General features: G+C 35.4%; 1 protein-coding gene and 1 pseudogene across 1 annotated transcript in view; one reads left to right on the top strand and one right to left on the bottom strand.

Annotated features, from left to right (window-relative positions):
• The window catches only part of CHSY3 (chondroitin sulfate synthase 3), a 227,891-nt gene extending 215,986 nt beyond the window's left edge, over positions 1-11,905 (top strand). The window contains exon 3 of the mRNA XM_016158253.2: positions 9,484-11,905. Coding sequence (XP_016013739.2) covers positions 9,484-11,046 — 1,563 coding nt within the window. The 3' untranslated portion in view covers positions 11,047-11,905. The remainder of the gene's footprint in view (positions 1-9,483) is intronic.
• A 12,821-nt stretch (positions 11,906-24,726) lies between these two features.
• LOC118606095 lies at positions 24,727-24,845 on the bottom strand (annotated as a pseudogene).
• Positions 24,846-25,099: the final 254 nt, after the last annotated feature.

Raw genomic sequence — 25,099 nt, 5'->3', positions numbered from 1 at the left:
TAATACGTTCATTAATGTCTTTCAAAATTATGTGGCAACTATCTTTACATTTCGTTTTGCAAAGATCTCGAAAGCCAAGTTTATAAGCTATAACTTCTCTCCTTCTCATTGTCTATTATTAATTATGATGTGATAAATCACCAGTGAAGAAGGCAGTTAAGTTATATTGGTATTGCACAGGGTGTATGCAGGTTTGCAAAGAGTGACTTGACAACATCTTGAAATTCTTCTTTGGCTCTCTGTAATAAATTCTGAAAATAAAAAAAGTTTAAGGAAATAGTGAATGTAAAAATTTACTTGGCAATTTACCAAAAATTTTAAAATATCTTCAGGGAAAGTAAACTGTGTAGGTTTCGACAATCATCCACTATTATCCTAACTATATATCAAGAAACATCTGTATCATCACTGCCTGAATGTACATATATCACAATAAATCGTGCAAATTGATGAAAGTCACATTCAATTATCATTAATGTTTTTTTTACTGGAGTATTATTTTATTTCTAACAGGATAATTTCAATTAAGGTATATGGGTTTATTTAACTAAAAAACGATTATGTGCCATGATAACATTATAAACTGAAATCTGATGAACTTAGTGATTTCTGTCTGATTTTAAATCTTTTCGATATTTGCCTAAGATAGCATGTGTCCAGACTACACCCTGCTGGGAAATCTATATCACATGATTATTCTCTATGTTGTCTGAAGGTATTTTTAAACTGTTGAGAACGCTTCATCATGCATAGGTGTTAGTATCTGGAAGCTATTTTCTGTGTTGTCTGACGAGTTTTTTTTTAAACTAAAATAACTAACAAAATGAAATGTTACAGGAAGTTAAGTACCAGTTTTAATGGTACATGTTGCCCATATAAGAGTGTTGCTTTGATTCAACGAAGCTTGAAGTAGGCAAATCTAACAGTTCAGAGCCGAAATTAAAGGATGTCAGCTTATCAGATTGTTTCTTACAGGATTCTTTTGGTCACAAGTGACAGAACCACAACTAAGCTACCTGAAATAGAATAGAAGAGAAACTACTATCCCAGGACACTAGAAAGTGTGCAAGTGACCCAGCCTCAGGCACAGCTCAGCCCTGTATTCAGTATTCTCAGCAGCACCATCTTCCTTGTATCACTTCCCTGCCTTTGTCTGGGTAGTGAGGTTTGCTTTTCCTTTTGTGGGATTTTAATGTGCAGAGCATGAACCTATAGCCAAAGGGAACCATTTACTGCTACCATGAGAGAGATCTTATCCATGAAGGAAACTAATCTGGAGTAAGCCATTTATAAAAAAGTCTAGTAACTGGCCAGATTGACTTGTATTCCTCTTAAGAAAATGTGAGGATCTTGTGAAATCAAAGGAAAAGAAAAATTTTTACCATCTTAATCATTTTTAAGTGTACAGTTTAGTAGTGCCAACTGTATCCACATCGTTGTGCAACACATCTCTAGAATTTTCTTGCAAAATCGAAATTGTGCCCATTGAATGACTTCCCATATCCCCCTCCCCCAACCCCTGAAAACTACCATTCTGTTTTCTGTTTCTATGAGTTTGACTACTTTATCATTCATGTAAATGGAATCATCTAGTATTTGTATTCTTGTGACTGGCTTATTTTACTTAGTATATTGTCCTCAGGGTGCATCTATGTTGTAGAATGTGATGAGATTTCAAAAGAAAAAGACATTTTAAGATTGTTTTAGTTACATGAAAGGGATATTTAAGAACACAATTATCCTCGGGCAACTTAAATTCATAAAACAAAGATAAAGAGAGCTTATGGGACTGAAAGTAACTGTAAAATGCACTGCTCACATCACATTTTTCAAATTCAAATTCATTCAAAACAATGGGCTTACCAAGAAAAAAGAGGCAAAATCACATATGCAGCCTTCGGACTACAAGGTTTCAACACTTGCTGCTTTTAAGTATAGTTTGAGATGTTTTCTTAAAAAAAAAATAAGATGAAATATTTTTAATTTTTTGCATATATTTTTTAATTAAACCTTCTATTTTGAGATAATTATTGATTCACATACAGTTGTTAGAAAAACATTAATGCAGAGAAAGTTCACGTACCCCTTAACAACTTCCCCCCATGGCAAAATCTTGCAAAAATGTAATGAAATATCACAATTAGAACTTTCACATTTATATATTTATCTGCTCTTATTAAATTTCCTCAGTTTTGTTTATATTTATTTGTGTGTCTATGCATACATGTGTATTTAGTTCCGTGCAATTTTATCACATGCTATAGAGTAAATTTTTAAAGTAGAATTCATAGATTAGATGTGGCTATTTTCAAGGTGCTATTATTTTTATAAATTTTAGTAGCAAATAATACATTTTATGTGACAAAACATGCATACGTAATATGAAATAGGGTGTATCTTATCACACTTAAACTTTGCTTTTGACAACTTTTTCAAGCTATACCTGTTGTGGTGCGATCAAATCTAAGACCCACTGAGCCAATTGAGAAGAATTGTGAGCCTTTATTAGCTGGCCAACAACTGACTCTCTACCACACAAGGTCAGAACCACACCCCAGATAACAAGTAAACAGATCACAACACCCCGATTAACATCAAAACAAGATTAACAAGCAAGCAGATTACAGAATCAAAAGCTGGTCCTTAGCATATCTTTGAGCAGATTACCACACCCTGATTAACAGAATCAGAGTAAATCCTTAATGCTGGCTTACTGGAAAATTTTCCACCCTTAACATACCCTTTAACATTTTTTTGTTCTTTAATTATGGAATGATATATGTATATTTATGTTTCTCAAACTTATTTCTTCTCCTTAATGTTTAGAATTAGGTATTGTATTTATTGTGTCATTATTGCCAGAGAAGTATGACACACTTTAAGAACTTTACTGCTAATATTTGAAGATAGTAATTGAGGAAAAATAATAATGTTCATTTGAAAAATCATTATTTTGCTTAAAACCTTCATATTTCCTGATCTTATAAAATAAAAAGATCATTATGTATTTGCATTAAGGGCAATAAGACTGTTCATATAGTTATGTAGTACAGCATAACTAAATCATAGAAAATAGAATGAGTTTAAATATTTGCAAGGCAAATTACCAAACCCTGAGGTATATATTCACCATTACATTTTACACTATTCTAATGATTTATTTCCTTTTTGCCTTCATACATTACTCTCATCTGCAAAGACTGTACTTCCTAGAATAGGAATTCCTCTTTCCCTCAAATGTTCCTTAATCTTGTACACAGGAAGGGATTCAAAGAGAATTTTCTAAGTTAGAAAGATGTTTCTTTTTAGGAAAAATGAGTGGCATAATGGGAAAAAAAGAACTTTCACTAAACTGAAATAGCTTCTTTACACAAATAAATGAAATTTTGTCTTTAATAGAGAAAAATTAATGCAATTATGTTCTTAGTAGAGAGCGTGAAGGGTGTTCATGAACAGTTCCCCATCCATGGAGTGGCCTCTTGTTTCCCCTTCATTTCAACAGAGACCTCATGAAGTCAGTTTAGTTTTTCAATTTTTCAATGATGGTCTGAAGTCAAATTATATACTGAATTTATATAGGTTATACTGAGCCTATTTGAATTATTTTCTGAGGGAAATAATCGAGTCATTCTTATTTATTCATTTATGTAACACCTATGCATAAAAATAGTAAAAACAAATATATATGATAACAATAACTAACTCTTTTTATAACTCTTATTAATAGCAGTTACTATATACCAAATACTCTTCTACGTCCTGAATTGTTTATCTCTAATCCATTGTACTCTTTTTAAAAAATCTACACTTTTGTCATGTTTTTATTTTACAGTGTCCTTGTTCCAATATACCTTTTAGCGTTCCCCACGTCACCTACATTGCGTGCATGGAGCTCTGCAGTCAGTATTTTAGCATGACTTTCCACAGTGTACTTTTTATTTCTGTTGCATTTTTTTTAGCTTTCCTGATTTTTATCTTTTCTGTCCCTCAAGAGCTTTCCATGGTGTCTATTCTTTTCCTTCCAATTTCGTTTTCATGTCTGTGATAGTTTATTTTTTATTCTTTCTTTATTAGTTCTGTGATCTTATGTTTCACCTTAATCATTACATCCCTGAGGTCTTATATTTCTACTTTGTTGTTTTCAAAGACAGAGAAAAATGCTTATGTTTTTTAAAGCAGCCGCTTAATATTTAATCTTTTCCTCAGGTCCATGGCTGCTTTTGCAGGGTGTGGGGGGCAGGAGGCTAGTTTTTCATCTAGTCTTATAGAGACTTGGTATTAGTGTTGTACTCTTATCCTCTTTTAGAAAACATACTTATCTCTGGAAAAATTACTTTTCCCTGGACAAGCCCTTCACCCTACATTTATTTGGTAGAGGTGTTTGTTGCAGTTCTAGGCTTGCTGATTTCCACAAAGAAAAGGCATTAGTCATCTCTGCTGCCTCAGATTATACCTACTTCATGAGAACATGGCCTGTTTAATTCTTTGCTTTCTGTAGCTCTGTCTCTTCTACTTCTCTGCAATAAAACGTTCTCATCCGGGCCTTATTCCATCAGCCCAAGTCACCTCAATTCCTGCACCCACAGGGTTTATGCCCTACATTGTCAGGCAGTATATTTTTCTTTGTTATTTCTGAGATCAACTGTCCTTGAACCCTTTTGTTACTGACATTGCTCTGCTTGGCCTTTTGTCTCCCCTTGATTCTAGATGATCCTGCTTAACCTCATCAGCTTTTGGCAATTCTACACATATTTTAGTGACTATGTGTTGTCCCAGTAGTCTCTTTCATTTTAAAGTTGGCATTTGCTGTATTTTATTTTTAGCATTCCTTATGTCTTTTTAAAATAGCCTTATCGAGGTTTAATTTACATTCTACAAAGTCCTCTCCTTTCAAGTGTACAGTTTAATAATACTTAGTAAATTATCCAGTTGTGTGACCACGACCACAATCTATTTTTACAAATTTTGTATTGCTCCAAAAGTTGCCTTGTTTGCAGTCAATCCCTGTTTAAAATTTTAATTGCTGAAAACGAAGTCCTTTGTTTACATAACTATGATCATTCCAGAAATTACCTCTGCTATATTTTCATTATTAATAAACCTAACACTCTCTAATTTTTATAATAGATTTTTTTATAGCCCTCAGATCATTTTCTTCCCAGAAGGAGAGATTTTTGAATGATACACGTTAAGCTCAGGGGTCATTTGGGACACACCAATGTTGATTGCTGCTGTGATTTTGTTAGTGTGAAATAATTTTCCCTTTCAGCGTAAGGCTCTGGAGGTACCACGAAATCAATTGTCTGTAAAGAAAAGGAAGCCAACTTAAATTAGAGATCCTGAATTATTTTGAAAAAGCTAATATAATTTTAAAAGTAAAATTTATGCTTTAAAACATTTTTGCTACACTCAAAATTTAGTAGCAAAATTGGTTACTTAATTTTAGTTTTAGTCGTGATCTCATTCTCCGTTGGCCCTTGGTTAAATCACTTAACTCGCTTGAACAGTGGTTACCCAAAATCCCCACAGTAAATCACCTGTTCTTTAGTAAAATATTTAGGACTTTTGTTAGCAGAAGGTGCCTCAGTGGCATGTTAGATACATTGAAGCACTGATTGTATGTGGCAAAACTGTTCAGGCATTTCCAGAAATGTGCGAAGATGAAGTCAGCCAATAAAGGTTGCCACTCTTTCTCTGAAAACTCCTAGCTAAAAAGAACAATCTCAGGAGGAGGCTGGCAAATCCTTGAACTGTTGTTTATACAGTTACCATTTATTAAGTGTTTTCTTAGTTTTTAGTTTCTTAGACACAATACTAAGCATCTTCAGTAATAAAATAAATTTATTTTCTTATCGAGCAACAGTTTAATATTCATTGAGTTGGCATTTTCCTTTTTATGGATAAGGAGACTGAGCTCCAGACAGAAAGGCTAGGAAATGGATTAGAAATTGTGGAGCCAATCCACATTTGGCAGACTCCATAGCCTAGCTCTTAACCATTCTCATGTCTATCCTGCATAGCTTAGACCTCCCTACATATAAAAGGAGAAAATTTAGATATGCCTTGTGCTTCTTAATGGAAAATATGACATAAATTCAAGATGTTCCCATCCTTGCTGTATGGTGTGGAGTATGTATGATGCTATTTTTAAGAGTTGCCCCTGTCACTGTCTTGGTCTGTTTGTAATATTACTGCAAGGGAATGTGTAGGGACAGCTTGGGTTGTAATGATGTGAGTGATGCCAGTTAAACATTTCGATACCAAGATATTATTTGTTCTATAACAAGATGTCTCCTTTATCACATCAATATCACTAAAGGAGCTAGGTAAATCTGCAGCTTAACAACCCACCTCTGAGCCATGTTTTCTGTGTAATTTAGCATGTTTCCTTTTTCTTAGTAATGTAAAGCATGCCTTAAGAAAGAATAGCTTCAGATAGCCAACACTTTTTAGAGGTGGTATAATTAGTAGTCTGTATGTGACCAGAAGTTTGATTTTTTCTTTTTTTTTTTTTTACTTTCTTGTATACAAAGAAAAAGACATAGGGTATAGGGAAAGTAAAATATTGAAAGAATTTCAGGTAAACAAAAATGGAGATATAACAGTCCACTACAAATTATGGATTTAATTTGATTTAACACTGATCATTTTTTCAAATAAAAATTGGCATGTGTTTTCAGAAAAAAATATTGTATGCAACTGAACTACTGTGTCTTGAATCAAGTCCCAAATTCTTCTAGAAATATATACTATTATATTCTTCAAAGTTAAATGATGTTGATTTAAAAAATATGAATATAGAAAAGCAACCAGGTAAAATACTGGAGATAAAGAATCTGCTACAGTATTGGTCTTATTCCATTCAAATTACCTTCTCTAGAAAAACTGCTGTGATATTTTCTCTCTTGTTCATTTCTCTCTCTTTCTCTCCCCTCTCTCTCTACCTCCCTCCCTCTCTACCTCCCTCTATCCACCCACATATCCACACACACACATTTATGTACATACATATCAGAAAAATCTACGTAATTCTACATGTATGTATGTATGTGTGTGTGTGTATGTATATATATATATACCCTTTTAAAATAAAGTCTTTCATTAATTGAATTATAACAAACAAACATTGAATCTATAAATCAAATTGGGGAGAACTGGTCATTTGTAGTATATACTAATATACTTGCTAATATATTCCAGCTATAGGTAAAGAAGATAATGTATCATGATCATGATAAGTTTAGTCAAGGAATAAAAGATGATTTAATATTAGGAAATTAACCAGTACAATTCACCATAACAACAAAAAGACATCACAAAATCCTTTCAGTGGGTGCATAAAAAATATTTGATCAACATCAAAATTCATTGATTATAAAAACTCTCAGCAAACTAGAAGTAGAAAAGAATTTTTTTAATATGTTACAAAGAAATATTGACAACTTCTTCCTGGTCTCTGGAATTGGAACAAAGATTCTGCTTGATCACATTTCACTGAAGGTCCTGCCAGCAGCAAAGTAACTAACTCAGGCTTTTTATTTAGCAGCTGGCTTCTGCAGATTGAGAGGTCCAAAAGACAAAAAGTTGCTAATCTGGAAACTAGCACAGAGACTCTTCTATTGTAGTCTCTTAGTTAAAGTAGTCACAGGTCACTCAGTTTCAAGAGAAGGGAACATAGACCCCACCACTCACTGGGAAGAGTGTCAAAGAATTTATCACCACAAATCTGCCACAGCTTCTTACGTGTTAGGAGCTATTTATTTTTTGCAATAAAATTTGAATGCTAGCTTGGTTGAGATCGCTTGAGCTCTAGCTTGATTGAATATGAAATTGCAAGTTATTAATTTGTTTCCCTGGTGTCTTCCTAGGCTGTGCTCTACCATTTTTCAGCATTGAATGTTATGATGGAGAATGTGGTGGCAATATTCCTTCTTTTCCTACTTAGAGCCTAAGTGGGTTCTGTTTGTTTGTTTATTTTGTTTTGTTTTTCTCTTTGCCTGATTGAATGTAGATACATATTTGCCTTTATTTGTAGATATTTCTGTAGATATATAGTATGCCTTTAAGGATACTATGTCCCTCTGACATATTTTACATACATATTTTATCTCCTTTATTATGTATTTAATAGTATTAAATAGATATTAAAACTTTTATATCTATATTAAATATATACATTTATATATAGTATAGGCATACATATGAAGATATAAATGTGTGTATATGTATATAGATCTCTCTCTCCAGACTTTTAACTTGTCTTTTATATTTCTATTAATTTGCTAAATTTTCTCCTATGTTTTCCACAAATTCTTTTTTATGTTTTTCAAGGTGTGATGATCGATGGTTTTATTATCTTCTTTAAGCTCATTTATCTATTCCTTGAGTTCTTTTTTGTGGAGATTATATTTTCTATAATTTAGTTGATTGGCCTATAATTTTTACTTGCTTTGGATATGCATTCTTAAGTTTGCAGTATTATTCCTTTTTTCCTTACTCATCAGTATATTTGCAGATATCTCCTCCTCTTCCTTTGGTACTTTGAATGGTTTCTTTACTGACTGGCAGAGGAGAGAAGTCAACTGGTAGTTTGAAGTGTAATCTTATAATTCTACATTTTTTAAATTTTTTATTTCTGCCTCCGCCTTAGGTAGTGAGCTTGTTCTAGACTAGCAGAGAGCCTTTCTTGAGCATAAAGATGTCAAGCACATCTAGTTTTGTATATGATCCTTTAAATTAGTAGTGTAGATCAATATAGGTTCTGTCCTACCTTACTTTACCAAGAACTTATTCTGTGAAGATAGTATATCGCAGTGGTCCCCAAGCTTTTTAGCACCAGGGACCAGTGCTCCTATGAGAATCTAATGCCTGAGGATCTGAGGTGGAGCCGAGGTGGTGATGCTAGTGCTGGGGAGCAGCTGCAGGTACAGATGAAGCTTCACTTGCTCACCCACCACTCACTTTTGCTGTGTGGCCCAGTTCCTAACAGGCCACAGACCACTACTGGTCCACGGTCTGGGTGTTGGGTACCCCTGTAGGGTGCTAAATTAATTTTATGTCCAATTTGGGACTGCTGTTATCTTTCTATGCAGCAGGGGATTGGGTTTATTCCTCATCAAACTCTCTATTGGGGAACTTCATGCTCCACCCATGCTGCCTTTCCCTCACAATGGTCCATCACGGGGTTTCAGATGTGGCCAATTCTTGTTTTCTTTGATATTCTGGGTTGATTTCAGAATGAATAGAGGGACGGGATTCTTTACTTCAAAATATATAGCTAGAGGTTAATTTGCAGCATTTGAGCATATGAATTTGACATTTAAAACTATTTTCATTTCTTTTAAATATAAATTTTACCAGCCATTTTGTTATGAAATACCATTTAACTAATTTGTGTAAAATATTTTCATTTAAATAGTCTAGTTCATTGCATTATTTCTTTTAAAATGTATTCTAACATCCTGATTTCCTTTTGCTTTTTAGATGCAGCAACTATTCCATGAAAATTATGAACACAATCGAAAGGGTTATATCCAAGACCTTCACAATAGCAAAATCCATGCAGCCATAACACTTCATCCCAACAAAAGGCCTGCCTACCAATATAGGCTTCATAACTACATGCTCAGCCGCAAAATTTCTGAACTTCGCTACCGCACCATCCAGCTCCACCGCGAGAGCGCACTGATGAGCAAGCTCAGTAACAGTGAAGTGAGCAAAGAAGATCAGCAGCTGGGGGTGATGCCTTCTTTCAACCACTTCCAGCCCCGGGAGAGAGATGAGGTGATAGAATGGGAGTTCCTGACAGGAAAGCTCCTTTACTCAGCATCTGAGAACCAGCCTCCTCGACAGAGCATCAACAGCATTCTCAGAACAGCGCTGGATGATACCGTCCTACAGGTGATGGAGATGATCAATGAGAATGCCAAGAGTAGGGGACGGGTCATTGACTTCAAGGAAATTCAATATGGCTACCGCAGGGTTGATCCCATGCATGGGGTGGAGTACATTTTGGATTTACTCCTCTTATACAAAAGACACAAGGGGAGGAAACTGACCGTACCAGTGAGACGCCATGCCTATCTTCAGCAGTTGTTCAGCAAACCTTTCTTCAGAGAAACTGAAGAGCTAGATGTCAACAGCCTCGTGGAGACTATTAACAGTGATACTCAGTCATTCTCCTTTATCTCTAATTCTTTAAAGATTTTATCTTCTTTTCAAGATGCCAAAGAAGTGGGAGGGCACAATGAAAAGAAAATACACATTCTTGTTCCTCTCACTGGAAGGTATGACATTTTCTTGAGATTCATGGAGAACTTTGAAAATACTTGTCTGATCCCAAAGCAGAATGTAAAACTGGTCATCATCCTTTTCAGTAGGGATTCTGGCCAAGATTCCAACAAGCATACAGAGCTGATAAAAGATTATCAGAACAAGTACCCTAAAGCAGAAATAACCCTGATCCCCATGAAAGGAGAGTTTTCCAGAGGTCTTGGTCTTGAAATGGCTTCTTCCCACTTTGACAATGATACTTTGCTGCTATTTTGTGATGTTGACTTGATCTTTAGAGGAGACTTTCTCCAACGATGTAGAGACAATACAGTTCAGGGACAACAGGTGTATTACCCCATCATCTTTAGCCAGTATGACCCAAAGGTAACCAACGGGGTAAATCCTCCCACCGATGATGACTTTGTCTTCTCAAAGAAGACTGGATTTTGGAGAGACTATGGATATGGAATTACCTGTATTTATAAAAGTGATCTTCTGGGTGCAGGTGGATTTGATACCTCAATACAAGGCTGGGGACTAGAAGATGTAGATCTCTACAATAAAGTTATTCTATCTGGTTTAAAGCCCTTCAGAAGTCAAGAAGTAGGAGTGGTGCATATTTTCCATCCAGTTCATTGTGACCCTAACTTGGACCCTAAGCAGTATAAAATGTGCTTAGGCTCCAAGGCAAGTACTTTTGCCTCAACCATGCAACTGGCTGAACTCTGGTTGGAAAAACATTTGGGTGTCAGGTACAATCGAACTCTCTCCTGACAGTCCAGGCAACTCATATTGCCTTTTTAAAGGGGAGTTTACCTCATTGTTGGTCGTTGTTATTTTTATTTTATTATTGTTATTTTTATTATAATTATTATTGTTGTAATTTTATTTTGTTGTCCTGGTCTTAAACTACTCTTGGTTTGTCTTCCAAAGGGTGTTTGTTGACCTCAAGCAAGAAGAGTCTGCAGTTCACTGATTTTTTTTAGATTTCTACTGAAGTCAATATATGTATTACTTTTATATATCTTTATTGGAGATTGAGTTAAATCATGGCAATCAAATGACTTTTGAAGCTCGTTCATCATGAGAGACAGCTTGGAAGAATGTTCTCTTGTTGGGGCTCATAGATGCAATATCAACTTTTATTTTGTTTGTCAGATTCAATGTGATACAAATATTTACTGGTGAAAGGTACCACAAAAGTGCTTTATGCTTCCTATGGGGAAGGGACTCTGTAACATAAACTTGAGTTTTGTAATTTATACAAGGACTTAAATATATAGACAATAATTTTCTTCATCTTTAGAATTTTTAAAGTAAATGAACACTTATGATTGTATGTTTATTTTTTAAAAAAAGGTTTTAAAAATTGAGGAGTTTTGTTCCACAAGCAACCGGTACTGGCTACCTTGGTCTTAAGAAAATTATGTACTCCTCACAACTGTCTGCTATAAATGCGAATGAACTTTATTTTCTCAAGGAAATATGATTTAATTAAATATTCATGTACATTTTAGAAGCTTTATGAAACAATGTCCTTCATTTGCTGGCAAGAAGATAAAATATGACAGAACCTGGTTATTTATAATAAAACACAGGTAAAACAGTATTCTTTTTCAAAAACATTGAAAAAGTTGTGTTGTTTCCTTTTAGTGTATTTATACCAATATGTACTTGCTACACAGACTGGAAAAGTTAAGAGATTATGGGCATGTTATTTATATTATTATGCTTTAAATTCTAACCTTCTTAAGTTACTAAAATCAGTAGTTTCTTTATTCAATAATTTATAATCCAACAGAAGCATTCCTCCTCAATCTCTTTAGCTTTGGAATCAAACTAATCTAAGAACAGGTTAGAAATAGCCTTTAATATGGGTTGGTAGATGGTTCAAAGATACAAAATCAATGGGGAAATTGTGAATGTGAAATTAATTTTACAATTATAGTTGTGCAACTATATAAACACATAGAAAAATATCTCATTTAATTTCACATATTCTTTCTTAAAAATGAGTCAATGGTGTCCAGTTGTAAAAAACATAATCTCATTCAAAATATGTAAGAGAAAGTGAAAAGTTATGCAAGAAGATCTCATGAAGGCATATTTTTAAATTTTTATTTTGTAAGTAGGTAATGCATTTGCAAAGTTCCAAAATTAAACAAAAATTTTAAATGTCTACACTATCTGGTCCTTCTCCCTAACCACCCAGATCTGCCCTTGACCACACATAACCAACTGTTTGAGGCATTTGTAGGTTCGTATTCACGTCTTTCCAGAGTTTCTTAAGCAGAAAAGATACATTTAATTTTTCACCCTTTATACACAAAATGTAGCATATTGTACATACTGTTCTTCACTTTGATTTTCTTTTCACACAATAGGACTAAAATTTGCATCAAAATTTATTTGAAAGTGACTATTATAACTTGTTACCATTATTTGGAACTTATTTCCAGGAAGCCATACAATATTTGCTTAGTGATGGATTCCTTACACAGTAACAACGTCTTTTAGTGAAGACATTTTGGGGGCCGCAAAAAAATTACGTTGCTTAATAGTGTGACAAATATGATTTCCTTGATTATTCTCCTTAACTATAACATATAATCTTAATAATGTCATACTCATTAAAAAAAAAATTAAGGGGACTCTTAGATGTAAAAAACCTTGACAAGGCCAACAATTCAGAATTGATCTCAGCTCTGATATTGTCTCTGGCCTTCATACCTTACTTTTATAGCTTATTTCCCTACATTGTGTGACTTAGCTCTTTTGCAGATTTTATTTTCCTGTGTAGTAAATATATTAACATGCAGTAAAGATAGTCATTTGGGAAGATCTGTTACTAAACAACAATTATAACTGATTATATTAATGAGGAAAAGAAATCAAGGTCTACCCTTTCCTTTAACTTAAATAACTGAAATAACAGAGTTTTACAGAGGAATAAATGTAAAGGCCTCATTTAAAACATCCCAAATCTTAGAGAGTAATAAGGTAGCTACTCAGGGATTAAGTGGCATTCTCCCATTATACCGATGAAATTATACTGGTGAAACAAGGAACGCAGCGATCTCGTTTGAACTTAATTACACACATGCACACTATACCGAAATTAATATAGATGCATTTAAATTCTATTTCATAACTTTGCATTAAGCTCCCCTCTGATTTTTTTTTTCAGGCACTGAAATATTTCCTGACTGAAAATTTATTGGGATTATACTAGTAAAATTAAGACTGTTTGTTGTTTAACTTGTTTAGTATCTATTGCTTAAAATTCCTTTAAGGTGGAAGGGCACACAATGTGAATACACAATATATGTATGTTATTGGCATAACCTTATTCGGACAGCTACGGATGTTCTGTTTAAATGTCCTCCCTATAACAAGTTCATCAGCCTTCAACTTCATCTTGCGATCATCCCCTGTGCACTTAGCACCATACCATGCATTTTACTTGTCTTGTCCTTTTAAATGTAATTCTCACACAGCTCTCAGAATATTGATATTATTTTCTTCATTCAGCAGATATGGAAACTGAGGCCACAAGTGATTATGTAACTTGTCCCGGGTTCACACAGTTGGCATGTGCTCATGTTAAGATTTAAGTTAATTGCTGTTTGAATCTGAAGCACCTGTCTTTCCACTCTAATTCATGGCCTTTCAGTTGTTGAGTGATAATAAAAGACAGTGAGGGAGCAAAGGTCTAGGTGACACCATAGATTTGATTGAGCTTGTCATTCCGCTTGCTTTTGCTCTATGCTTGTTCTGGATAGAGCTAAGTTTGCTGGTACTTTACTCGGAGCCCTTCTGGCTTTTAATCTCAGTCTTCCACCATTTTGCTAGCTCCCTCTGTGTGACGCTGCTTTGGGAAAGGGTTTCTTCTTTCTACTTGCTCACAAGTCACTGGACCTCAGCCAGCAGGAAAAAAAAAAAAAAAAAGCTCAGAATTCCTGATGCCAGCAGCCGCCCTTCTATATAGTCTCAGCCAGCTGAGAGCAGAAGATGTCCACAATGAATACCACCGCATAATTGCTTGACTATTTATGTCACTTGACCCATACAGATTTGGGTAAAGCAACTTTGTCAGTGCTGAGCTATTTCTGAATCTGAGAGTGGAGCCCATAATGCCTAGTTCATAGATAGGGAACTAAAGAAATGAAATATCCAAATGTGGACTGATAGTCTAACCAAGGAAAAGAAATGTTCACTGGACAGGTAAATTATAAAGCCCCTCTGTTTTTAACATCAGAAAGCTAGGGCCTGTCTCTAGTCAGCAGTCCCATGCTGGGATGCTCCGGTTTTCCATGGTTGCATTTTCAGATTAGCTTTGGGCAGTTTCTTCTTCCAAGAGGAGGGCCCAGAAGATGAGGCCACTTTCCAGTGGCTTGGATTGTCCAAATGAGAGGCTGTGGCGCTAACAGTTCTGTCGCACTCTCACTGAGACTTAGACCTAGAAAGAGACTTGGTGTCTCTCCCCTTTACCTCTCCCTACCCGACAGAAAATCTGTTTAAGCAGGTGAAATATACCAAGATGAGTCTCAACTAGCCAGTAAAGTATCTATAGCTCTGTCCTGGCTGTGGTGATGAGACTTCTATGGGAGAATGAGGGCATTGACACATCTCACATTATTTGGCCAAGCTACCTGTCTTTCTGAGTCACTGCACCTTTGCCCTGCAAGTCATAGTAACCTAGTGTGCCTTGCCCTAGGGATTTCTCTAAGAGGGGGCTGCTAGGAAGTTGGGGCATTGTCTGCTTAGGGTCTCATTCATGCTTACGGTAGTGTCCCCCTTATTCACAGTTTCACTTTCTGTGGTTTCAGTTATCTGTGGTCACCCACAGTCTGGAAATATGGAATGGAAAATTCCAGGAATAAGCAACTCGTAAGTTTTAAATTGAGTTGAGCCCCATTCTGAGTAGCATGATAAGATCTTGGGAGTCCTGCTCATTTCCACCCATAACGTGGCTCATACCTTTTTTCGGTGTCTCCACGCTGTAGATGTTCCCCACCCAATAGTCGCTCAGTCGCCTCGGTTATCAGATCAACTGTTGAGGCATTGCAGTACTGGTGTTCAACAAGTCACCATTATTTTACTTAATAATGGCCCCGAAACATAAGAAGAGTGATGCTGGCAAATCAGATATGCCCAAGAGAAGCCAGAAAGTGCTTCCTTCAGGGAAAAAGGTGAAATGTTCTCCACTTAATAAGGAAAGAAAAAAAAGTCATCTGCTGACTTTGCTGAGATCTACAGTACGGTCACTTCTTCTATCTGTGAAATTGTGAGGAAGGAAAAATAAATTTGTACCAGTTTGCTGAGAGAGCGTGTATTTGTTAAGTGGTGCGGCCGGTAGCGGTGTCGGGCTCCGCTGGGTGCCTGCATCACTAGCCTCGCTTCCACTCACCACATAAGCCCTGTATCACCTCACATCACAAGAGGAAGGGTGAGTACAGTGCAATAAGATTTTGAGAGAGAGAGAGAGAGAGAGAGAGAGAGACCTCATTCACATAACTTTTATTACAGTATATTGTCAATTATTTTTTTATTATTATCATGGATAATCTTATTAAATCTAATTGATAAATTAAACTTTATCATAGGTTGCATATATAGAAAAAAAATAGTACGTATATGGTTCTGTAGTATTTATTCATGGTTTTAAGCACCCACTGGGGGTCTTGGACGGTATTCCCCACAGATAAGAGGAGACTTCTATAATTATTGAATACCTACCTCCTCAGGTGGTTAGGGGTATTATTTGGCGAATGCAAAATAGTACCCTAACGGACTATACAGGGACATGTTGTCAGTTCTTAGTGCTGCTGACTTGCCTGCCTTCCCCATTTCCGCTTTTATTAGCATCCTAATTATTGTCAAAGGTAGTCTGTCAGCCTCCTAGACCTTCAGCAGTAGTAACAGCAGAGGCAGGATGGAGGCCCGGAATACGCTAGTGCTTCGCTGCCTCTGTGTGCCCCGCAGCCTCCCTCGTTCAGGCGCAGCTGCGCTGCCTAGGTTGCCTTGCCAGGTGGCGGACCTGATGAGACGTCAGCAGTAACTCATGCCCCCAGGTGGCGAACATCTGAAGCAAGCCGGGAACCACCTGGCACTGACACAAAGACGCCAGGATATTCCAGTATCGCCCTCAATTTGACACCCATTTGTCTATTTCCCTCGCCCTCAATTTGACACCCATTTGTCTATTTCCCTCTTCCTCGTATGAGACGCTGCCAAAGTCTGTGCCGTATTGGAGATTCTACTCCATGCAGGATTTTATTTTGATCAAATTCAATCTATACGTATTGTTCTGTAGGTTAGTATAAAAGCTGAGGTAATTGAGTTTTTATTATCCATCATGTACAGGCTCTTTCATTCTGACCCAACATCGGTGCTTATTTATAGGGATAATTCTGAAAAAATTAGTGAGTATAAGATTAGAAGTATAAAATGTTATTTTAAATTGACCTTTAAAAAAAAAGACTTCAACAGAAAAAAAAAAACAAAAAAAACTTTTTTCCTAAAATACTTGCTCTTATCTGTAATGTTAACGAATTGACAAATATTTACTCAGAACTTGTTTGGGAACAATACTCTCAAGTATAAACTCTTCGACTGTAAAAATAAGCATCATCTGAAAACAAACCTCACCACTATCGGGGCTCCTTTTGTGGGGCTGTTCTCCATCTTCTCCTCAGTTTTTCCTCAACTCCTATCCCCTAAATTCTCACAAATATTACATTTTCTTATTTTATCAAAGTGGGAAAAGTATGTGTATATGTCAAATGAACTCTAAGATCTGTAGGTGAATTTCAAACACAGAAACAAGAACTTACCTTAATTCTGGCACCACGTGTTCAATTTGACATCGGTCAAAAATAACTCAAAGCCAAAAGTTCCTATAAAAATAAAAATAAATACCACAACCTCTGGATTAATGACTTTCTGTATCTAATCTATTAAATATTCTGTCACCACAATTAGCTTCAAGTTTATTTCCCTTTCTCTCCCATAACCGCCAAAGTGGCTCCAATACCTGTTTCTAATACCCAAATCCTTTTTTTTTTTCATTTTTAAAAATGTATTTATTTAAATTAGTTTTAAGTATCTAGTATATTGATTAGACATCTATATAGTTCACAAAACAATACTTCCAACTGCTCCCTCCCTCCCCTGGCTCTCTACCTAGCAAACGTATTAATGCTAATTGCTTTCCATATGCCATGCTCACCATACACATGATCATCTATCAACTACTAATTTGCACTTCTTAACCCATTCTCCCATCACCTCAACTTCCCTCCCCTCTATCTGTCACTAAATTGTCCACTATATTTGTGAGTCTGTTTTTGATTAGTTTGTTCTTTTTGTTCCTTCGATTCCGCATATAGGAGAAATCATATGGTGTTTATCTTTCCCTATCTGACTTATTTCACTCAACATAAGAACTTCTAGGTTCATCCATGTTGTTACAAATGGTAGGTTTTCATTTTCTTTTTAACAGCAGAGTAATATTCCATTGTATATATATATGGACCATAATTTGTTTATCCAATCGTCACTTGATGGGCATTTAGGTTGCTTCCACATCTTGGTTATTGTAAATTGTGCTGCCATGAATATTGGGGCACATAGGTCTTTATAAATTATTGTTTTGATTTTCTTTGGATAAATACCCAGAAGTGCAATTGCTGGGTCAAAAGGTATATCCATTTTTAATTTTTTGAGAAACCTCCATACTGTTTTCTATAGCGGCTGTACCAATTTGCAATCCCACCAACAATGTATGAGGGTTCTCTTTTCTCCATATCCTTGCCAACACTTGTTTTTTGACTTATTGATGATAGACATTCTTATGGGTGTGAGTGATATCTCATTGTAGTTTTAATTTGCATTTCTCTGATGAGTAGTGATCTTGAGCATCTTTTCATGTGTCTGTTGGCCATCCGTATTTCCTCTTTGGAGAGTTCAGCTCTTCTGCCCATTTTTAAATTGGATCGCTTGTTTTTTGTTATTCAGTTGTAGGAGTTCTTTATATATTTGGATATTAACCCCTTATCAGATGTATCATTAGCGAATATCTTCTCCCAAACGGTCGGTTGTCTTTTTGTTTCGTAGATGGTTTCCTTTGCTATACAAAAACTTTTTAGTTTGATGTAGTCCCATTTGTTTATTCTTTCTTTTGTTTCCCTTGCCCAGGGAAGCATATCTGAAAAGAAATTCTTATTAGTAATATCAGACAGTTTATTGCCTATGTTTTCTTCTAGAAGTTTTATGGTTTCAGGTCTTACTTTTAAGTCTTTAATCCATTTTGAGTCTATTCTTATTTACAGTGTAAGAAGATGGTCCAGTTTCTTTCTTTCTTTTTTTTTGCATGTATATGTCCAATTTTTTCAACATCATTTGTTGAAAAGACTGTCTTTACCCCATTATATATTCCCACCTCCTTTGTCATATATTAAGTGAGTGTATAGGCGTGGATTTACTTCTGGGCTCTCTATTGTGCTCCATTGATCACTGTATCTGTTTTTATGTCAGTTCCATGCTGTTTTGATTACTGTAGCCTTGTAGTACAGTTTGATATCAGGTAGTGTGCTACCTCTATCTTTGTTCTTCTTTCTCAAGATTGCAGGCTATTTGAGGTCTTTTATGGCTCCATATAGATTTTAGGATTATTTGTTCTAGCTCTCTGAAAAATGCCATTGGTATTTTGATAAGAATTGCATTAAACCTATAGATTGCTTTGGGTAGTATGGCCATTTTAATTATCTCCATTTTTCCCATAAGTAGAGTATATGCTTCCACTTATTTGTATCTTCTTCAATTTCTTTTTTCAATAACTTATAATTTTCTGAAAACAGGTCTTTTACTTTCTTGGTTAATTTGATTCCCAGGTATTTTATACTTCTAGACGCAATTGTAAATGAGATCGTTTTCTTAATTTCTCTGAATGTTCATCATTGGTGTATAAAAATGCCACTGACTTCTGAATATTTTGTAACCTGCTACTTTACTGAATTCATTGATCAGTTCTAACAGTTTTTGGGTGAAATCTTTAGAATTCTCTCTCTATAATATCATGTCATCAGCAAATAACCGGAGTTTTACTTCTTCCTTTCTAATTCAGATGCCTTTTATTTTCCTTTCTTGTCTTATTACTGCACCTAAGACTTCCAAACAATGTTGAAGAGGAATGGTGAAAGTGGGCATCCTTGTCTTGTTCCTGATCTTAAGGAAAAAACTTTTAGCCTTTCCACATTGAGTATGATGTTAGCTGTAGATTTGCCATATATGGCCTTTATTATATTAAGTTATGTTCCCTCTATTCCCACTTTGCTGAGAGCTTTTATCATAAATAGATGCTGAGTTTTGTCTAATGCTTTTTCTGCATCTATTGATATGATCATGGTTTTTATCTTTCAATTCGTTAATGTAGTGTATTGCATTAATTGATTTGCAGATATTGAACTAACCTTGCATCCCAGGAATAAATCCAACTTGATCATGATATATGATATCTTCAATGTATTGCTGAATTCAGCTCGCTAATATTTTGTTGAGGATATTTGCATCAATGTTCATAAGAGGTATCAGCCTATAATTTTATTTTATTTTATTTTTTGTAGTGTCTTTGCCTGATTTTAGAATCAAGGTAATGGTGGCCTTATAAAGGAAGTTAGGGAGCCTTCCCTCTTCTTGAAATTTTCAGAATAGCTTGAGAAGAATAGGTGATGATTTTTCTTTGAAGGTTTGGTAAAAGTCACCTATGAAGCCATCTGGTCCAGGACTTTTGTTTTTGGGGAGGTTTTTGATTACTGATTCTATTTCATTGGTGGTAATACCTAAATCTTTAATAGGTAATAAATGAAATGTTAAAAGCATAATACTAAGAAAATGGAGGGGAGAGGGGAGTTTCTCGTGTATCTATCTTTTAAAAACTATTTTCTTTTTCTCTGAAAGTGGGTTCTTCCCTGTCTTCTGCACTTAGAAACTACTTCATACAGCTATATAAGATTTATTTTACAAGTTTTGAGTTTTAAGAAGTTACCACTGTATAAACCATGAACTTGAATCCTGAAGTTGACAAATTTTTCAACTCTTTTTTATTAGCAACACTGGTCTATTTAAAGCATGCTGAAATTTATTTCTCTTCCTTGTTAGCCAACTGAAATCCCAAGGGTAGGAATCTTACACTGCCTCTTGAGTGTTTAGACTAGAAACAGAAGGCAGAAAATTTCAAAACTCTTTGATCCCCGCCACGTGCTTCCCATTTCTCAATTAATCTGTTCAATATTAAATTGGGGTTTGTACTTTAACAGGAAAAGCATTGGATCAAAATATTTACCGTGTTAATTATTCATTCATTTAAAGGAAAAGAGGTTTCCTCAATAAATCTTAATATGTATTTTTAGAAATTATTTTGCTCCCGGAAACCAAATTTATAATGAAAGAGATCAGTTTATATGTATATATATTTTGGTAAACCATTACTATGTGGAGCTTAAAAATATCAAATAATTATGATTTATGCAGTTATCACTGTTTTCCCAAAATCTATAATGTCCATATTTTCATGTTCTATATAAGACAAGCAGAATTCTTTTCAGAATGCTACGAGCTAAGAAAGGGCTTAGAGGAGAAAGGAACCATCACTGCCCCTGGTCATTTATCTTTCTTTTGTACCTGCCCCTTAGGCATTGTGCCTTTAATTTAGGAGAGCATCCCTTCATCTCCAAAGATGTTTTCCACTTGTCAGTTCACAAAAAAAAAAAAAAAAAAAAAAAAAAAAGCTGTTTTTTAATAAGGAAGGGAAAAACCAAAGTGATTCTTTTTGTTATTAGATTCATTGTTACAACAGCTATTGTGCTAACTTACCACGCACTGTTACTGAGGAATTATTATCTCCTTTGAACTTCATTCACTCTAAAGTAGGTATCATTATCCTCATTTTACAGATGAGCAAAACAGGTGACAGATTCATCTTGTTCTTCAGAATGAAAATGCATGGTTTTGAGCTGGGACTCAAACACAGGTCTGTCTGAGTCCAGACAAATACCTTCCCCGAGACTCAGTAAGTCAGACTGGGTGGAGTGTGTATCTATCTACTTTCCTATCTTCAGAGCTCACCCAGGGTGCTCGCTGAACAAAACTGAGATACATTTATACTGATAGCTTGTCAGTGATGGCAGAATGGTTCCGGCAGAACAATTTCTCTCTATCCCATCTCACTCTTTCCCTCTCTCCTTCCTTCGTTGTTTCCTTCACTTAACAAACATACACTAATGCCTTATTTGACACAATATGCCAGGATAACATCCATTTTGTTCAAACCACCGCCTTGGTAGCATTAGTCTACACCAAGTGACTGGGTCATCTGGAATGTCATAATTCAGGATTTGGTCACATCAAAATATCTTAAAGGAGAGAAGTAATATATTATGAAATTGAGACTCACACATAGTGGAACAAATATCTAAGAGAAAGCCTTTAAAACTCCACGGAATGCATATCTTTTGCAATAAAATCACTTTTATATATGCTTTTAAAATGTATAAATCACAGTTTACTTCTTAAATAAATATAAGTAAGTTTATCAAACATATTAGTTTATCCTTCTAAGTTGTATGCTTCTTTGTTTCCATTCTAATAGCTCCTGGATATTTTAATTTTATTATTATTATTTAATGAAATAACTGTTGACTCTGAATCATATAGAAAAATATCAAAGTCATTTTTGAAACCATAGATATACTGGGACTATTCGTAACAGCACAACTTTGGCTTAAAAAAAATTCTTTTGTGAGTCAGTTGCAGGTATTATTTTTCCGAGCATTCTCAGGAAAGTAATTTAAGCTTTACATTTTTTTGCAGAAAATTAACTGCAAGGAAATTGCAGCCTTTTAGGAGAAAAGTGCGTGGAAATGAGTCTCTTCCTCCTTCTGTGCTTTTATAGGTATTTTGTATTCTATTTATTCCTTGACCTTTTATGATACCAGTATCTCTTTCTTTAGGTGGGAACCTATTCCTAAACCAGGAGCTCTCACCTGCAGCTCTTTATTTCTCTTGTTCTCAGTGGCAGTCTCTCCTTCACATGGGCAGAATGACCAACTTCATTTCTCTTTCTTATTGATTTCTTCAGCATCTTCAGAAATTGTAATATATTACATATTTTAAAATTCTTTCCATGGATATTTAATAAAATGTTTTTTAAATGTTATTTTTAAATATATTTTATTTATTTCGAAATAGATCAAAGATGTGTACTATTAACTTCTTACTTTCCATTGAAGCCAAATGTAGTTACTTTTTGTTAATGTAGTTTAAAAAACACTTGCTTTAGAAATTACCAGATTCCCTTTTGTTTTAAAATAAGATCTTTAGCCTTCATTTCCATGACAATCTACACTGACTTTTGAAGACCCAAGAGTATTGTTTGAATTATCACGTTATAAAACTCCAAAAATAAGCAAGATTTTTATTATGTGAAGCCTCATTGTTACTTCTCTTCTTAACATTGTCTAAAAATTTCCAAACTCACTTAGAATAAAACCTAAATCCCTTACCCTGTCATATAACACCTGCCCATGTGATCTTCCCCTGCCTCCTCCCTGTCTCCTCCTCCTGTCGTTCACACTCTGCTTCATTCCGCTTCTATCAATCACACCAGCCTCCATTTGAACTTGTAAGCAGGCGGAGCTTGCTCCCACCTTTAGACCCCTTCCCTACCTCTTCCTGGACTTGGAAAGGTTGTTCGTGAGATCTTCCCACAGTTGGCTCCCTTTTGTAATCAGGTCTCTCCAGAAAGGTCACCTCGTGAGAGAGGCTTTCCTGACCACCCATTCTTAAGTAGCTCCTTCTGCCACCCCTCCAAGTTACGTTCCTGGACTTCTCTATTTATCTCCGTTAGATAGTCATTATCACTCTGATATAGCATCTCATATACCTTCTGTTTACAGTGGATCTGATATTTTCATGATTTACTTTTTTTTGTATATCTATGTCCTTGTCATCTTCCTTGATAAAATATATGCTCCACGAGAACAGGAACAGTAATTACCTTGCTCAGTGCTGTGCTCTCAGGCTCTAGAAGAGAGACTCGAACACTGACCCCACACACTGGCTCAGAAATCTCACTGCCAGGACCATGAACCTGACTTAGACGGGACATCAGCTCATCTCTCCTCCTCTACACTTTTGTCTTCCTTACCTCCTAACCTCCTTAATCTCTTTTCTTTCTTAATTTGCCTTTGTGGATTTTCATTTATTTATTTATTTTATTTTATTTTAGCTTTGTGGATTTCTAACTTCATCTTATTCAGGATCATGCATCTTTTAACCCTTTTTACTCCTCCACTCATTCATCAGCAAGTTTTCTATCTTTTAATATAAGCTGAATATTTGTTAAATACTAAGCAATGCAGGGGGAAAATACTCCCTCTCCCTATAATAATAACAAAGCACAAGAAACCAAATACCAAATTAAAAGTGTCCTTCAGGATATCACCCAGGATATTATTGCTATTTCTTTCTTCTTCCTACTCTGCACAACTGTGGCAGGGGGTTCCTTTAAAAGTTGTTTTCTTCTGGAATATGAAAACGAACCATGTCTCTGGGTAGCATTGTACTAATTCTCCCTCTCGAATCTCTCCTATGTTTGAAGTTTCAAGTCGGATTATAACTTAAGAGAGTCTATGCTTCTGTGGAATCGAAACAGCTCTGAAGTCTGTCAGTGACCCTTGTGGTCTCAGAGCTCCACCTTATCAAGGGATTTTGAGCAGATTTTGATATGAGTGATCTGTGTTAGAAAATCCAATTGGCTCCTCAATACGAAGATAAGAGCTAATTAATTCACAAGGGCAGTTTGGTTGGCCTCATTTTAATTATCGTTCCAAAATCCAAAGCCTTCCTAAAAGTAAAATTTAGGGGAAAATATTGTCTGGTAAGTACTAGTTTGGATTAATGAAAACAGATGATGACTTCAAACCATACTGCCATCTAGCTCTGAGGCCCTGAGAGTCAGAGGAGGCTTTACATAGAAGGAACACAGATGACTAGTTCCCAGGGCAAGGATCTCCCTGGACCATGTGCCTTTATCCTCGATGGTAATACTTACTCTTCCATTGTGACAGGAAATTACAGGCCATTCACCAATGCGTGTTACTATATTTCCCCTTCAGCCATGAGTGCTGTTTGAATAAACTGTCTAATGTTAGTGTGCATGTATCCACCAGTTTTTAGAGGACAAAATATTTTGGCCTAGCTCACTTTCAGAATTTATTAAACTATATTTTGTTAAATATTAACTAGGGAAAATTAAAAATGTACATTCTATGCAAGAGCAATTATTATTTTATTTTATTTTATTTTATTTTATTTTAGGCAAGGCAACCATTGGTTGACCTCACAGATTGCAAGTACCTTGTCAGTTTACAATCCCTCGTTCTTTATTTTTTATACCTACAGCACCTGGTCTTCATAGGTTGTCTCCCATCCAGGTACTAACCAGGCCCAACCCTGCTTAGCTTCCAAGATCAGATGGGGTCAGGCTTGTTCAGGGTAGCATGGCCATAGATAAGTAATTATTTTTAAAAACTACATTTTTATAAATGTAGATCAGTGACTAATGATCAGGCTAAAAAGGCTAAGGAAGATAAAAATAATCAGAAGTCTGCAATGTCTTGCTCTCATCCAATTAACAGGTTGTTGTTGTCTTTTTACATCAACTATGTGAACTTTGCAATTACGTGTACTTTGCAACTAAACTGAAGAAGTAGTTCATGAAGGCAGCATCTTTTAAGTAATCAATTGAAAAATTGACTAGCCACAG

Source organism: Rousettus aegyptiacus, unplaced genomic scaffold (assembly GCF_014176215.1).
Source record: "Rousettus aegyptiacus isolate mRouAeg1 unplaced genomic scaffold, mRouAeg1.p scaffold_m13_p_7, whole genome shotgun sequence".
Taxonomy (NCBI): domain Eukaryota; kingdom Metazoa; phylum Chordata; class Mammalia; order Chiroptera; family Pteropodidae; genus Rousettus; species Rousettus aegyptiacus.
This window is presented reverse-complemented; position numbering and strand designations above follow the sequence as displayed.